The sequence below is a fragment of the Strigops habroptila genome, chromosome 2 (genome assembly GCF_004027225.2).
Source record: "Strigops habroptila isolate Jane chromosome 2, bStrHab1.2.pri, whole genome shotgun sequence".
Taxonomy (NCBI): domain Eukaryota; kingdom Metazoa; phylum Chordata; class Aves; order Psittaciformes; family Psittacidae; genus Strigops; species Strigops habroptila.
This window is the reverse complement of record NC_044278.2, coordinates 35,684,191-35,699,349: the sequence shown is the minus strand read 5'-3', so window position 1 is coordinate 35,699,349 and position 15,159 is coordinate 35,684,191. Positions and strand designations below refer to the sequence as shown.

Sequence of the window (15,159 nt, the reverse complement as noted above, 5' to 3'; positions counted from 1 at the left end):
TTAGAGGTGGGCTTTAATCTTACATGACACATTAGGAGTAAACACACACTTAGCAAATACAGCTTCCTTTTCTAGAGCTTCTCCCTTCGTCTAAATTACAGAAATTAAAATTCAGTAGTTTGTACTATTGTGCCAAAGAAAAATATTTAAACCCCTTACCTTCACATCCCTGTGAATTATATTATTATCATGACAGTAACGTAGAGCTTCCAATATCTGTCTCATGTAATGACTGAAAAAACAAAGACATTATACGTGACAAACCTGCAGGAAAAACTACCATATGCACATAACAAACCAAGTTTTGGGAGTCTAAGTATATAAAACTAATCAATCAACTTAATCTTAAATATACAGAGTTCAGTAGAATGGAGTTTGTGTTTATAAAAATGAATAATAAAATCCAAAGTTTAACGATTATTCTGACTGAAACCAAGGAAAATTATAAAAGAAAAACCTCCATTTTCTCTTTATGTAAAGGTTTCAAATGCTCAGCAATACTGCTCCATATGAAAAGGAACTCAGGACTCTTCAGGTTTTTTGTAACAAAAAACAGACAGGAAAAAAGGAAGTATTAATGCCTGATTTATTTAGAAAGGGATAGAACCGAGATCTTGGCTTGCTTGATGCAGACTAACTTCTTTCTCCCCTGTGTCCAAAGGATCCCCTAGCATATTACTGACCATACTAAAAAGCCAAGAAAGTCAACAGCAATCTGTGCTGCATCAGGCATAGCACTACTAGCGGGCTGAGGGAGGCAATCCTTGTCCTCAGGAGGTTCCAGCTGGTCATATGGAAGCACCTTTCCCTAGGAACATAATTATGTACTGGATCAAGTTGCCCACGAAGGCTGTGGAATCTCCATCCTTGGAGGTTTTCTAGATGCCACTGGACAAAGCCTTGAGCAACATGATCCAAATGCAATGTTGACCCTGCCTTGAGCAGGATGTTGAAATAGAGGCCTCTTGGTGTCTCTTCCAACCTGGTTTCTATGACGCTAAAAAATCTAAAGTGTCAAGAAAAGCAAATAGAGAATCTCATGGGCTTTGAGCTCAATTACCATGCCATGACATTGGGTTTTGTTGTCCTTTTTGCAATCACAGACTCTTTGATTTTAGTTCACCTCATAAGTGAAAAGTTGAAGCGACCACAAATATGTATTTATATATATATAAAAGACGACTCCATCTAGCAAGAGCAGCAAAATACACACCTGTAAGGCAAGTCACCTAATGCCATTGTCTGAGGGATCCATAAAAGGCAAAGAATTAATCATTGTATGTGGAATACTATTTTATTCAATAATCCCATCCAAATATACAACTAAAAGACAAAACGTTCCAAAATTCTACCTTTGTTATGCTAATTATTGTAATAAACACTCTGACTGTTGAAACAGGATTATTTATAGCATTCCAACTTTTAGCTAGTACAGTATATTCCATTCTTTTCCATTTATGTGTCTTGCGTGATTAATTAAATTTACAATACATACCTGGCTACAGCCTCACTGTACACAAATCCAGCATCTGCTCTCTTCACAATTTCAAAACACAGATCTGCTCCATCCATACTGCAGGTAAAAATAGGGAAAAGTGCTTAAGACAGATAACTACAATCAATTATGTAAAAAGGCTCAAAAAGATCTATTTACTCCAATTACATAAAAGACTCTGGATACATGTACAATGTATTAATAACTAAAAAAGCACTTAATAGGTAATCTAATACAATATGGCTTGCCACAGGTTAACTGTTTTATGGTCCTCATGTCATAAAACAGTTCACTTAAAACAGTACACTGTGCTGCACTATACATGGTACTATATAGCAGCAACGGGGTCAGGTTCAATGAGAACAACGTAAGTGGATTTAGCTAGCTCACTGGGAAAACACCCTCATGTCAATCTCCCTTTCAGTGCATCCTCCCAACAATTTATTACAGCTAGATGGGAAAGAAAACTGAAAGCAGAGCCCCACACCAAGCACTGTAGCACATACAAAATGTATGTTTGACTACCAAAAATTAGGAGGCGTCATTCTCATGAAGCAGCAGAACCCTTTAGAAGACTAATTTCACTCTGACTTCTTATAATATACAGATGAATAAAGATCCGAGGCACTCGAGATTTTTAGCAGTATCAATAGTTGCTAAGACACTGAGCCAAGACTGTCAGTTACATTAACTTTTCTATTAAACTGCTTATAATCAGAACAGTCTTTAACATTTTTGTAACAGTAAGTGGCAGCTTGAATTTTTTTGCAAATATTTTTCAATTAGTTTAAATTATGTTGATATTAAAAAGCTAAAGCTTTTATGTTGATATTAAAAGCTTAATGCTACAGTGAGCAGTAATGTTTGAGAGTTTTATTTCATTATGATGAACTCTGTTGATCTGAAAAATCACAAAAATGTGGCAGATATATTTAAATCTCTGACTTTGAGGACTTTTTCAAGACCTTATTTTAAGTGTAGATTTTAACTTGTGTATAATTAGGGCCTATACCACTCCAGTGATACTGAATTTACCTGAAAACTTTTATCTAGCTGAGACTTTGTCCTGGTTTCAGCAGGAAAAACAAGAGTCAGCCTCAGTTTTATGAAATCTCAGAAAATTCAGCGCTCTTTTTACTCTGTTAGTGCACTAACAGAGTGAAAACTCAGCAATATCACAACCACATAAAAGATGACTTTGCAGAAACTGAAAACCCTGGAAGTGTTCAAGGCCAGGTTGGATGGGGCCTTGAGCAACCTGGTCTAGTGGAAGGTGTTCCATGGCAGGGGGATTGGAGCTAGATGATCTTTAAGGTCCCTTCCAGCCCAAACCACTCTGTGGTTCTAGGATTCTATGATATAAGAGCATTAAAGATTTGAGATAGATCTGGCAGTCTCAAGGTTTCGTGAAGACTATCAGCTTTAGGCAAGTGAAAACCATAAAAATAAAAGAGGTAAGTTAAAATCCACTAAAGTAAACTATATACATGCTGAAGACAAAAAAGGTTGGTAAAATTACAACACACTCAGAATTTGAGAGACTCACCTGATACCAGTAGAGGGCACTCACGGAAGCCACATAAACTGGGACGGTTTATGTTATTTACAACACTGGAAGTGGCAGCTAAAGCGCCTCTGAACAGGAACTTAACAGGAACCACCACCGCATTTGAATTGTTTTGGGTATCACTAGGAGCCATGTCCCCCAATTTCCCATACGCTAGTATTGTTTTTTCTGTAATTTTAGCAGAACTGTGGCTGGATCTTGGCCTTTTAGATAAACGTTTCTTTCTATACAGCTCTGAATAGTACTACTGTGCACCTTGAAAATCGTTCTATTATTCTTCATAAAGCTGATGATAAGTTGCAACCTGCCCAGAAAGTTTACTCCTGAGTCATATTCAGTGCAGAAATCTGTTCTGAGGCTAACAGTCACTCTGAAGAATAGACAGCATACTCCAGAAGAGATCTAAATTTTAATTTGCAGATGACCTATTAAGATGTGGCCTGCAACTTTATTTATTTATGAAGAATCAGCAAGCACTACTTTAGGGAACTGAGTTATTACTTTAAAAAAAAAGAAGACGACTTGGCATGTTACTCGTAGCTGAATTTACTGAGCTTTGTGTATCATATATGTTCATAGAATCATAGAATGGTTAGGGTTGGAAAGGACCTTAAGATCATCTAGTTCCAACCCCCAAAGGTTAAAGATTAAGGGTTTGTGTACAACAGCATTTTCTCCTTCTCTTGGACAGTTTTTATACACTTGCCATCTTCACTTACTACAAATAAACTGCCATAAATTAAATTAAAAATTACAGTATTTAATTTTTTTTGGAGCCCTACATGGTAACCTCTGAAAATTAAGACCAAAAAGTACAGAAACTCTTATTTCCTATACACAGCTCATGCTTCTTGAGAGCAGCTGGGCTGCATGTGGGGGGAATCACTTGACACAGGCACATACTCTCTCATTTATGATGTAATAACATCTAAATACTTTTAAAATAATAATTCCACTTTAGGAATAAGACTTTCCAGTACAGCATCTACTTCCTACTCTACACATGCACTTCATCTATTATAACCAACTGCTTCTACCATATGGCTAATGACAACCTACTGAAAACATGACATAATAGTCCCATTCTAAACACTGCTTGCATTTGTGTATAAATAGTGGTTAAAAAAATAGCAATTTTTTTTGGTGTTAAACTTCATTGCTACTGTTCTCGTTCATCAGTGCTTCTAAGAATTGTGACTTGATTTTTTAAATGTTTATTGAAAAAAATAAAAATCTAAATTGTGCACAGATTGTGTTTTCTTCTGAGAGGTACAATCTCATTATCAGATATATGCTGCATTTGCTTATTTAACTTGTACTTTTTTGTAACAATAGATTTGGCCAGATATTCAGGGTCACTGTAGCAGCTGCTCCATGTAGTTTACAGCTCAGGAAAAAGTAGTGGACCTATGTATCATCTATGTGCAACTGATAGCACAAAGTTTTAGTTTTGGCTATTCTGTACATCCTGCATTCATTTCCATGCAAAGCACCTGCCGGTCCATTAATACCCCATCACCAGGTGGGCTTATAGCTCCTTGCAGATTTGTGCTGTCTTCCCTTTTTCTCTCATTTCAGAATAAATAGACCCTAATAAAATACACTTCATTACTGTAGACAACTTTGTTTCAAAGCAGGTAAGTTTGTTGTAATAATAGCATAATGAACAGAAAGCAGTATGCGGGAAAATAAGTTACCTAAAATACAGAGATGCTTTCCTACTAACTACAAGTTTCTTATTATGCCACTAACCCAATTAAACTCAGACAATGCAGTCTTAATCCACAGCAAACACTGGTCTTCTGTTGAATCTCTTTACCAAAGCATCCCCTCCAGCATAACACATTGTGCCCACAACTCTTCTGTTCCCTGCTACATGTTGAGAACAGATGTTCCTCCTGTCTCATTTTCTTTCAGTGTTTGTTACAAAAGAGTAATGTTTTGTAGTGTACAAGGCAGACAAGAACTATGAAATGGTAAAGAATTATGATCCTTCACATCATCTAGCCTCATATTTTCTTCTTTCATGTAGCCTGAAGTCGGGTACAGTATTTGTGTAGTAATCCTAATTGTTCAGACTTACTTTTTATGTATACAAACACAAATGATAATAGGCCTGTCATTAAAAAATAATTACTGCTTTTGTCTCATACTTCTGAACTACCAGCATGGTAAAAATAGAAGCAAACCCTTTCTTCCATTTCAAAATCTTGTTAATTATCATAGTATGTCTCCCCAAGGTGTACATAATTATTTCATAATAGGATAATTAAAGTTCCTTGGTCCATGCTTTGGGATTTACAAAATAAAGACCAAAGTATTGAATAAAACTTACAGAAAGGAAAGCATAAAACAGTTATTTCATACAACCGTAAGTTTATAAATTCATCAAAACAGACAACGACTTTCAAGCAACAGTCTTCAGCTTTACATCATTTGTTTTGCTGTTACTGCCTAAATTTTTCTCTACCTGAATGGCAAAACTAAGACATGAGAATTATTAAGTGCACATCTCAAGACAAATTCTTGGGTCTAGCGGACATGATAATTAGACCTAACACACTGGCATGATGTGGCTTGCTCCAACATAAGCAGGACAAATGCATCAGAAACCATTATGCAGAAAGATCAGAGAAGTTAAAGAGGTATAAGCACACATGCCCAGGCACACTAGAAACGCATATATAGGGAATATAAACAGAAAAACTCATAGGTACACAGAAGAGAAGGAAGATCAAATATGGAAAATGCACAAATTAGCATTCTGCATGTTTGTTTTTGTCCTTCCCAGTCAGCTAACACCTAAATGAAGGAGGACAGATAATTTTCCCTGAAAGAAGGAATGTGTCAATTTAGGGGCTGCCCTCCCTTTTGTTTTTCATTGTCTATTAAAAGTACTTGTCCACTGCTGAAAACTCATGTTTTGTTCACCCTTCCATATGCCAATGGTAAATAAACTGTTACATTCAAGCTTCCAAAACTTATCTTTTAGTCAAATGACTGTTTCCATATGATGTGAACAGATATATTGATTCACAAGAATACCTAAATACTCCAATAAGCTTTCTTTTCTTATCTAGTAAAAGGAAAAGCAGTGCTAAAGAAACAATAGTCTGGAAAAAAAACCCCACCACAACAACCAAATAAAAGTTCACAACTGCAATAGAATATTACCCAATCAGTTACCCAAAGATGATGACTATCAGTGGATTTTTAACTCTTTCTCATGTACCCTATTAGGGACACAGCAGCCATCAATGAGCCATCCATGAAGTCTGCCCTTAGAAAGCATGCCATAAAGAATCAGCCTGACGTCAGCCACTTAGCCCCTGTGACAACTTGTTTTTATTTGGGACAACTTGTACTTGCCAGAAATAAATATTTGATAACACTCAAGACTTCTGTCACAAAACAAGCAGGTGAAAGCAGACATACATTTAGGATTTTATTTAGCAAGTAACAACAAAGAAAGGTAAAAATCAAAGACAGAAACTTACAACTCAAAGACCATATAAAGCATTCCATCTGAGCTGTACGTCTCCAATAGTTCAACAATATGAGGATGCTTCAGCATATGACAAATACTGGCTTCTCTCTTCAGATCTGTGGAGGATAATCAGGTAGTATATTAATTATATATTCAAGCTGTTGAATTAAAAAAAAACCAGAAACAGTTAGAACACAATGCTAGGAAAGATGTACACATCTGAAATTATGAAGATTAAAGAGTTTATTAGAAAAGAACACTGATGAGATGATATTTAACTATTACTCTTCAGAATTTGAGCTTCATTTCATACTTAAAATCTCCCATAGATCTCAAAATATAAACACACAAAACAATGGGTTTTCTTGATTTGAACTATTCATAAAAGATCTCCTTGGTCATAATCTGAAGAACTGTACAGTAATAAGTTCCTTTAACGCACATATGCAGATTACACCAAGATTTTAATCCCAAACATACAACATCACTGCGAAATTATCTCCAAATATAGAAGACAGGCTCTTTCACCTCACTACAGAACTATTAAAACCTGGAGGTCTCTAGGACGATACCTCTGCTCAAAGCAAGATTAACTACAGCAGATTGCCCAGAACCACATTCAGTTGGGTTTTGAACACCTCCAAGAATGGAGGCTCTACAGCCTGTCCAGGAAACCTATACCGGTATCTGATTACCCTCCTAAGTAAAGAAGATTTTTTCTTATGTCTAAAGTTCTTGAAGTTTACTTCTTTAATAGTGATTTCTTTTTTTTAATCACAATATATGAAATTACACTGGCATAAATTTTAACCAGCATATATTAGCTTGCAGGTCTGCTCTATGTAAGAGGGAGAAAAGCAGAAACAGTTCTGAATAAGGAGCAGAAACCACTGTGACATGTTTCAAAGCTTTAGAGATTTTAACAACGCTCTACTTTTTCTGATCACAGATCAATCCTTCTGCTAGTATAGAAATGCAAAAAATCAACCAGTGCTGAATCAATTTTCTTTCTTCTTTGTTTAAACCATTTGGTATTTTTGCTATTTAATCATCCTTAAACTTTTTTTTTCCTTTTAATTTACCACTAATATTTGGAAAAAATAGCAAAATCCTGAATGAATAGCCATGATGATAATTTGAAAAGAGAGGAAAAATATTACTTCATTAATTCTGAAATAGACATTTTCATTTTTCTATTCTTTTTCCATACAGTTGTTCTTTGTTCAAGAATGACCTACATATGTATTTACGGGAAAATATAAATATGGTTTCTTCGTTTGAGAATGGTTACTGTTGTGTTGTTGTGCTACATAGAAATTTATAATGCACTGTTTTCATATATGCCTTACTACATTTCTAACATGAACTAATAACATTAAAACATATGAGCAGCAAAATGCGAAGCATTTAACAGCTTACTCACATTTATGCTAGACTTTTGCTCTCTTACTCATCTATAAATTCAACAGAAATGCTCAGAATCTGGAGATAACTGAATTTTTGGAAAAAAAAAATCAGATTCAGAAAGTGCAAATTTTGTTACTAGAACTTTCATATTACAGTGGCATTATGCGCTACTTTTCTCACATCCTTGGAAATATAATCTAAAAGCAAAATGAGCAGAGCAACCCCTTCAAAACCATTACGTAATGTCCTCTTGGGAAATGCAAACAGAGCAGCAAAAAGCGAGTAACTGTCTTTCGCTGATGCAAAAGAAATTAAAACAAAGACACCAATGTAAAATTTGTCATTTATACAGAGATGAAATTCTATCAAGAAAGAAAACAGCAGTATGTCTTTCACTATTCAAAATACTGGCATATCAGTTTTTATACCACCTTCATGCAGAGTAACTACTAAAACCACATTCTAACATTCCCTTCCATCACACTTAGGCATTGATTTGACACTAAATGATTACCACCTCTTTTCTAGGTAGTGAGTTTCTCCTTGTCTTTCACTGAAGTACATATCCAGTCTTTCTTAAGTGGAATCACAGGTAAGCGTAACAACGGATAGCTTAAGAGAATAGAAAACTTTGTGATTCTGTGAATGATGACAGGCTTCAGAAAATACATTGCTTTTTTTTCTTATTGTATAACAGCTTTAATGTTACCACACTTCACCATGGTATCTGATACCTATTTTAGATGGAAAGCAAAGTGAAAGTCCAATGGAAAACTACAGAAAAAGTCTGCTTTATTTACTAGCAAAAATTGTGTTCAAAATAGTTTATTTTGGCCATTTACTTTATTAACTTCTTGTGGGCCTTATTTATATTTTGAAGAGAAGTAGAACTGTGAGGAAGAAAACACATGCTGCCATTTACCTTGTTCCTTTGTGTAATACTGCATGAGTGAAACAATTGCTCACAGACTAAGTGTCAGCAGCAGAGGAAGGAGAAATGGAAAATGGAAAACAAAATCTCCAAACAGAAGAAAACACAAACAGAAGTCACAGAACAAGGTTTTGTATGACTAAGAGGTCTTGGAGCCAAGAGAAGAACAAAGTCCTATTTTAAGAACAGCAGGGACTTGTTAGAGTAGACCTATTAAGGAAGAAGAAAACTAGGTATAGAAAGACAGATGAGTACATACCACATTGATTCAACAAAGCCACAGGGTAGAAAAGAGATGATGGAGTCTGAAGTCCATTTGGACTGTGACCCAAATGTCAAAATATGTCATATTTAAGACCAGTAAAACGGAAAGAGAAGGGGTGAGAAAAGGCAGAGACGGCACTTATATTTAATTGTTTTCACTTAAAAAATGACATCACCATGTACTCAATCCTTTATCAAATGCTTTTACCAGACTGAATTGAAATTTATCTCCACACGTTCCTTAGTAAAATCCCAGGTGCCTACAGATACTGTTCCAGTTCTGAATGCAACACAAAACCAAAGAGATGTTTGGCTGCAAGGATGTGACTGAAGATTTCCTAAGAAAAATCCCACTATTATCTTGTGAGCCATTGTAATACCTGTAACTTGTCATTCTGAATATAACATTGTAAGAACTATTTGCTACCTCCTGTTAAGTTTTCCAAACCTCTGCTCAGTATTTTAGCCAAGTTGTGTAGTAATAAAGATCCCACACACTCCATATCAGAATAAGCCTATCATATTAAAAACACCTAAAAGAGCTTCAGGACAGCTCTAGAATCTGCCAACAAAGTAAGCTGGCTTTAAAAGTTGGCTTTAACCAGCAAGTGATGACTTGTACCATTTATTAATGGCTATGTATCTCATTTAGAATGGTCTTCTTTGCTAAGAAACAAAATTTACCCAAAAGGACATACCTTAAGGCAAGACAAGGTCTTAGAAACTAAACAAACCAGTCATATTTTAATTGCTGGACTATTTTACTTTACATTGGAATCCTTTTTGAACACTTTATTTATTCATGTTTCTCTTGTTGATATGGCTGAAGAAATTACTTTCTGGTCCATACTTTAAAGCCTCCTCTGTCAGCACTTCTTTCAAAATGAAACATTAATGACAACAGCAATAAATAGAAGAGCAAGGTTTAAAAGTGCAAGCCTTAAAAGTTTCTCTGCTGACTGCATGAAAGGTATTGTTATAGAAGCAGAAAAAGGAAGAAAAATTAGGTGTTTCATTTAGGTTGCTTAGCACACAGTTTGATACTTTACATCATAATTTGAAAAACATTTAAAAGGTCTCATTTTACACCACTGTTACCAATAAATATTCTGGAATTTCAGTCTATTCACAAAACTTTGAGGTGTTTTTAGTAACTGGAAACACATTCAAGTCTCCATTTTACACATGGCTAATTATTTAGAGTCACTGAAGTTGTTGAAATTGCATGAAAGTTCAGACTTCTGTAACAAATGGGAAAGTATAAGATGGAAAAGGGAATTCCCTGTGATAATTGCCCCACACAGAAAATGCAGTCTTGTGTTTGGATAGCTATACTCAAAATTACTTGCTGGAAGCACTAAAAAGGTACATGTTCTAAATAACTGTATAGAAAGATATACTAGTCTTTGATATAAAATATAACACATGAGCATCACTTACAATTTGCATGGGAGTTAACTAACGAATACCCTACACATCTCTGACAATACTGGAAAACACCTAATTTCCTTTAAAATCTGATACCCAAGGTTTTAAAACATCTCAAACATACTGAACATATTTGAAAGTATGCTCTTGGTATCCTACAGCATGGAAGAATTAGATGCTATCTAGCAGCCTGGGTTATAGTGCCATTTTAACATCTTAAAACTGACACGCAGAGACTGTAGCATCCACATCTTTTTTGGGGAAGGATGGCATCAAGTTAGCAAAATGGAAGATATGACGTTTTTAAACATACAACATTCTGATTCTCCAGGTTCAGTCCCTTAAAGGATTAGTTCTCCAGCCACAGCTTGGGTATAACATCCTTTCCCATGCTCAACTTCCTCCCTTCTCTGTAGACTCCTCTACCCCAACTCTGAATGACGCAGGGGGTGGGGGTCAGCACACAGTGGATCCTCTCTGCTGCTCCTTCCTTCTCACACTTTCTGCTGCTCCAAAATGGGTCCTCCACAGGCTGCAGGGGATATCTGCTCTGCCACAGCAAACCTCCTTCCCTGATCTTGGTATTCCCCTCTTTTTGTTCCAGACTCCCGAAGCCTCATTCCACTGTTCACTACCCTTCCTCAAATATATCTTCCCAGAAGTGCCGCACATATGTCTGAGGGGTTCAGCTTTGGTCCATTGGAGCTGTCAGGAACTAGCTGTATCCAGGCACAGGGCAGCTGTAAGCCTCTTCTCATGGAAGCTATCCCTGCAGCCTCCCATGACTCAAAACTTGTAACTTACATTTAATATAGGTTTGCTCCATTTCCGAGTAGCCAAGACTGCACTAAACACCATGCTTCAAGGGCCTCCAAAAGAGTTGACTACCTCTGAGTTGAGCACACAGCCATACACCTTTGCCTCAAGACAGCACGTAACAAGCACACGACACATCCTGCACAACAGCAAACTGCAGTTTAACCGATCACATTGTACCTGACGTCACACTTCCAAAACCAGGTGAACTTTCAGAGCAATACTAGCTTAAAAAGTCTCCTTGTCCCCATTCTATTTGCTCATCCTTGCTCCTCTGTGAAAATTACTCTTAGGCTTTATTCTTCTAATAATATAGCAAGGAAGTCATAAAAGCTCTCAGCACAGCCAACATACTGCAATAGGAATGAGCAGCTGGAGGTGAGAACATCTTACATTGACATCAGCAATGAAGCTCCTATACTACAGAACCACAGCAATGTTTCTGCCCAAAGATTTCTTTTTACATGCCCACCCCCTTGCTACAAGGGAGTATTCCCCTTTCTCTTAATTGAAACCGCACTGAATGCCTTCCCGGGATATGTGACTGACTCCTCATCACACAGATACATCTGACCAGTTAACTACTCCTTGTCTCAACAAGTAGTAAAAGCTTTCCTGCCTCCCCTCCCACACACTTTAGAGTGGCTAAAGCTCCGTGGTAGCCAAGCTGAGTTAACTGCTGGCTGTTTCTCCCTTCATCCCACACACATTCTTGCCCTCTGTTCCACTGTGCAGCAGCCTGGAGCTTGTCACACCACACAGCAAACCATTTCAGTGTTAACTCTGTTAAAAAAAAAAATAAATAAATAAATAAAATTATTTTTTCCCCACTGGCTCAGTATCATGCAGTCTTGGCATGTGAAATGGCTCAGTGAGCAATCTCAAGTACAGAAGCTGGCTTAAAAGAAAGGAAAGGCACATGGAAGGAGAAAGTAAATAAGACTGTGAAAGCCAGCACTTCGAGCTCCTTAGGATGTCAAAAAGCACAGGTACAAGCACAAGTACACACCTTTCCCTGTAAAGTGTCTCTATTGTTACCAATTTTTTTATTGCATATCAATCTGTACCTTAACAAAAACATTTAAAAAAAAAAAAAAAAAAAAAGAGAGAAACATGCATATAGCTTGTGAATGGTCCTTGATAAAAACACCATGGTAATCAATAATTACAATGACATTGTAAGGCGCTCCATCTCCTGTTAGTATCTTTTGTTTTAATGCTACTGGAGCATTTGGAAACAAAAGAATGACATGAAGAAAGAAAACCAAAATGCAGTTACAGCTAGTACTCAACAACCAGAATCCATTTCTCAGCATGAAATGGATTCTGCATTCCATGCAGAAACCTATGGAAATCTCCATTTTGCGGAATCAGACTTTACAGATGCCCGCTAAATTCTGAATAACTTCCATTTTCCACTCTACTCTTTCTCAGTGTTTGGACATAAATATAAACATGTTAATGGCTTTTTAGCTGGAGCTGGTGCCTCGGGAGACTTAAAAGGCAATTTCCCTTCCTCAGTTTATACTCCATCAGCTATGTAGAACACGAAATTGGGTGTGAAAAAACACTTTCCTTGCCTTTTCTCTCACGACTTCTGATATATCCACCAGACTTGTCCAGAATCACATATCTAACAGACGTTTTAAGTTAGTTTGCATAGTCATGTCCATGAAAGCAAACCCTGCCTTTTTTTACTTATTTCCTAATTTTTATTGGCATACAAATAAGGAATGCTTCATAAATAAGATGGTGTATTTTAGGTAATGAATCAACTTGAACTAATAAAAATGTTTAGGAATGTCTGAAGGAATATTAACAGCTGCCTATTGCAGATAATTAAGCCCAAATAATTTCATTCATTTAATTAAATTATAATTCTTAGCAACTTTTTACAAAGCATCCACAACAATTAAAAAACCCCTCAAATCTAATCTTTCTCAACAAGAAAAAGAGATTGGATCTCTCTCCTGTGAGATTTTCTACATTCTACATCCTCTCAGTTTATACTCAACAGCAGGTTCAGTGAGGTAGGGGAAGAGAGGAAGACAAGGGAAACACAGAAAAGTGAAACCAGCACTTCCTGGATTTTTTTGTTTTAGATGCACAATCTGTATTTTGAGCCACTGCAATGTAGCAGTTTCAAAAGCATTTCATAAACTCAAGAAGGGACATGATAATCAGAAGTAGTGTTATAAACGCCATAAATTAATTTTAAAAGGAGTAAGGAGAGCTCTCTGTCACAAGCTTGGACTGACAAACAGAAATGGAAGTTGCTGCTACAGACATTTTGGAACCTCTGCTGTAAAGTCTGAAGCACTTTTCTCCTAACATTGCCTGTCTTCATTAATTAATGACAGGAAATTGAAAATAGTCATTGGCTTTCAGGCTGTGATCAATCAAATTGTGAAAGTGGGTTCACTACTAATAACCATTATATTAAATCCCATGTTTCCACCTGTTATACAGCACTGCATAATAGTCTGAAACACAGCATCTTCCCAATAACTATAGACCACAGGTTGTTATACTACAAATCAAAATTTTAAACACTTTGTGATACAATAAATTCTTTAACAGAGGGAATTGGAAAGGTATGTGCAGCAGCACCCTGTCAGAACATGTTGTGAAACTTCTTTTAAAAATAATAAAAAAAAAAAAAAAAATTAGAAAAACAGTTAGACACTGTGTGTATTTGGTATAAAGAATGTTATATGCTGGCTGGAGCATTGAACTGGCAAAATGATCAGCTGTAAGGTCACAGTGGTCTTTATTGAAATGACTGAAAGGTCATCATTTCATAGGTACACAGACTGTTCTTTCTTGTAATGAAAACTAACTGGTAAACTCTTAAAACCAGCAGCTCCATTTAAAGCAGCAATTGTTCCCTCTCCTGATAATCCATTCTCCCCTCCTGCACCATGTCTCCCCATCATGCTAGTGCAACTGCTTGTGCAACTGCACAATAAACAGAATCAAGGAATTGATCTGACTGCAAACAATCATTTTTCCTCTCCCCTAAGAGCTATTTTTCAACCAGAGTAGTTCTGGCTAGTTCTGGGTATCTGCACAAACACGAGCACAATAGTGTTGACAGCAGAGAAATAGAAACAAATGGCCAGATTACAGCAGCATTGCTCATCTCAACAGCAGCACTGGCTTGAAATGTTTGACAATATGTCAAATCACAACTGTCTATAACATTGCTCTCCTCCTCCAAAGAGTAAAGACATCTGACAACTAAGAACGCTAGCATTTCCTTACAATACTGTGAAATCTAACTTACAGTAGCTTTATACCTTCGTATATTTAACTGAAACTCGAATTGAAAATAAACTTGTAAGTCAGGTCCTATTTCTCCTCCCTCTCCGTAATTTCCTGTTTGTGCAACTCCAAGCCAACATGCGTACCTACAGATTTCTCACTAGATGGCAACAGAGCTCCTACTTTGCTCTGGTATGTAGTCAGCAACTGAATACAAAAGGTGGCTGCTTTTATTTAACCGCAGAGCGCTTTAAGTTTGGCCAGTTTTATACCATTGATCTGATTAATGATGATTACAGTTCAGACCTAAGAACAACAACAACAAAAAAGTATGCCACCCTAAAATAATTAAGGTATATCCACAGCTATGCACCCTTTTATCCAGATTCTCTGGAAGACCATTCTCTCCTCTACACCTAAGAAACCATTCAGAGCTAACGACTACACCAGTAATCTACACTGCACACATCAATAACTGTATTACATAACTACAACACATA

At 36.5% G+C, this 15,159-nt stretch overlaps 1 protein-coding gene across 7 annotated transcripts in view; it reads right to left on the bottom strand.

Annotated features, from left to right (window-relative positions):
* The window catches only part of CASK (calcium/calmodulin dependent serine protein kinase), a 202,193-nt gene that overhangs the window by 115,242 nt on the left and 71,792 nt on the right, over positions 1-15,159 (bottom strand). For all 7 annotated transcript variants that reach the window (XM_030477067.1, XM_030477070.1, XM_030477071.1 and 4 more), the window contains exons 3-5: positions 6,560-6,665; positions 1,496-1,573; positions 160-232 (exon numbers count right to left, since the gene is read on the bottom strand). In XM_030477067.1, the coding sequence (XP_030332927.1) occupies positions 160-232; positions 1,496-1,573; positions 6,560-6,665 (257 nt within the window). The remainder of the gene's footprint in view (positions 1-159; positions 233-1,495; positions 1,574-6,559; positions 6,666-15,159) is intronic.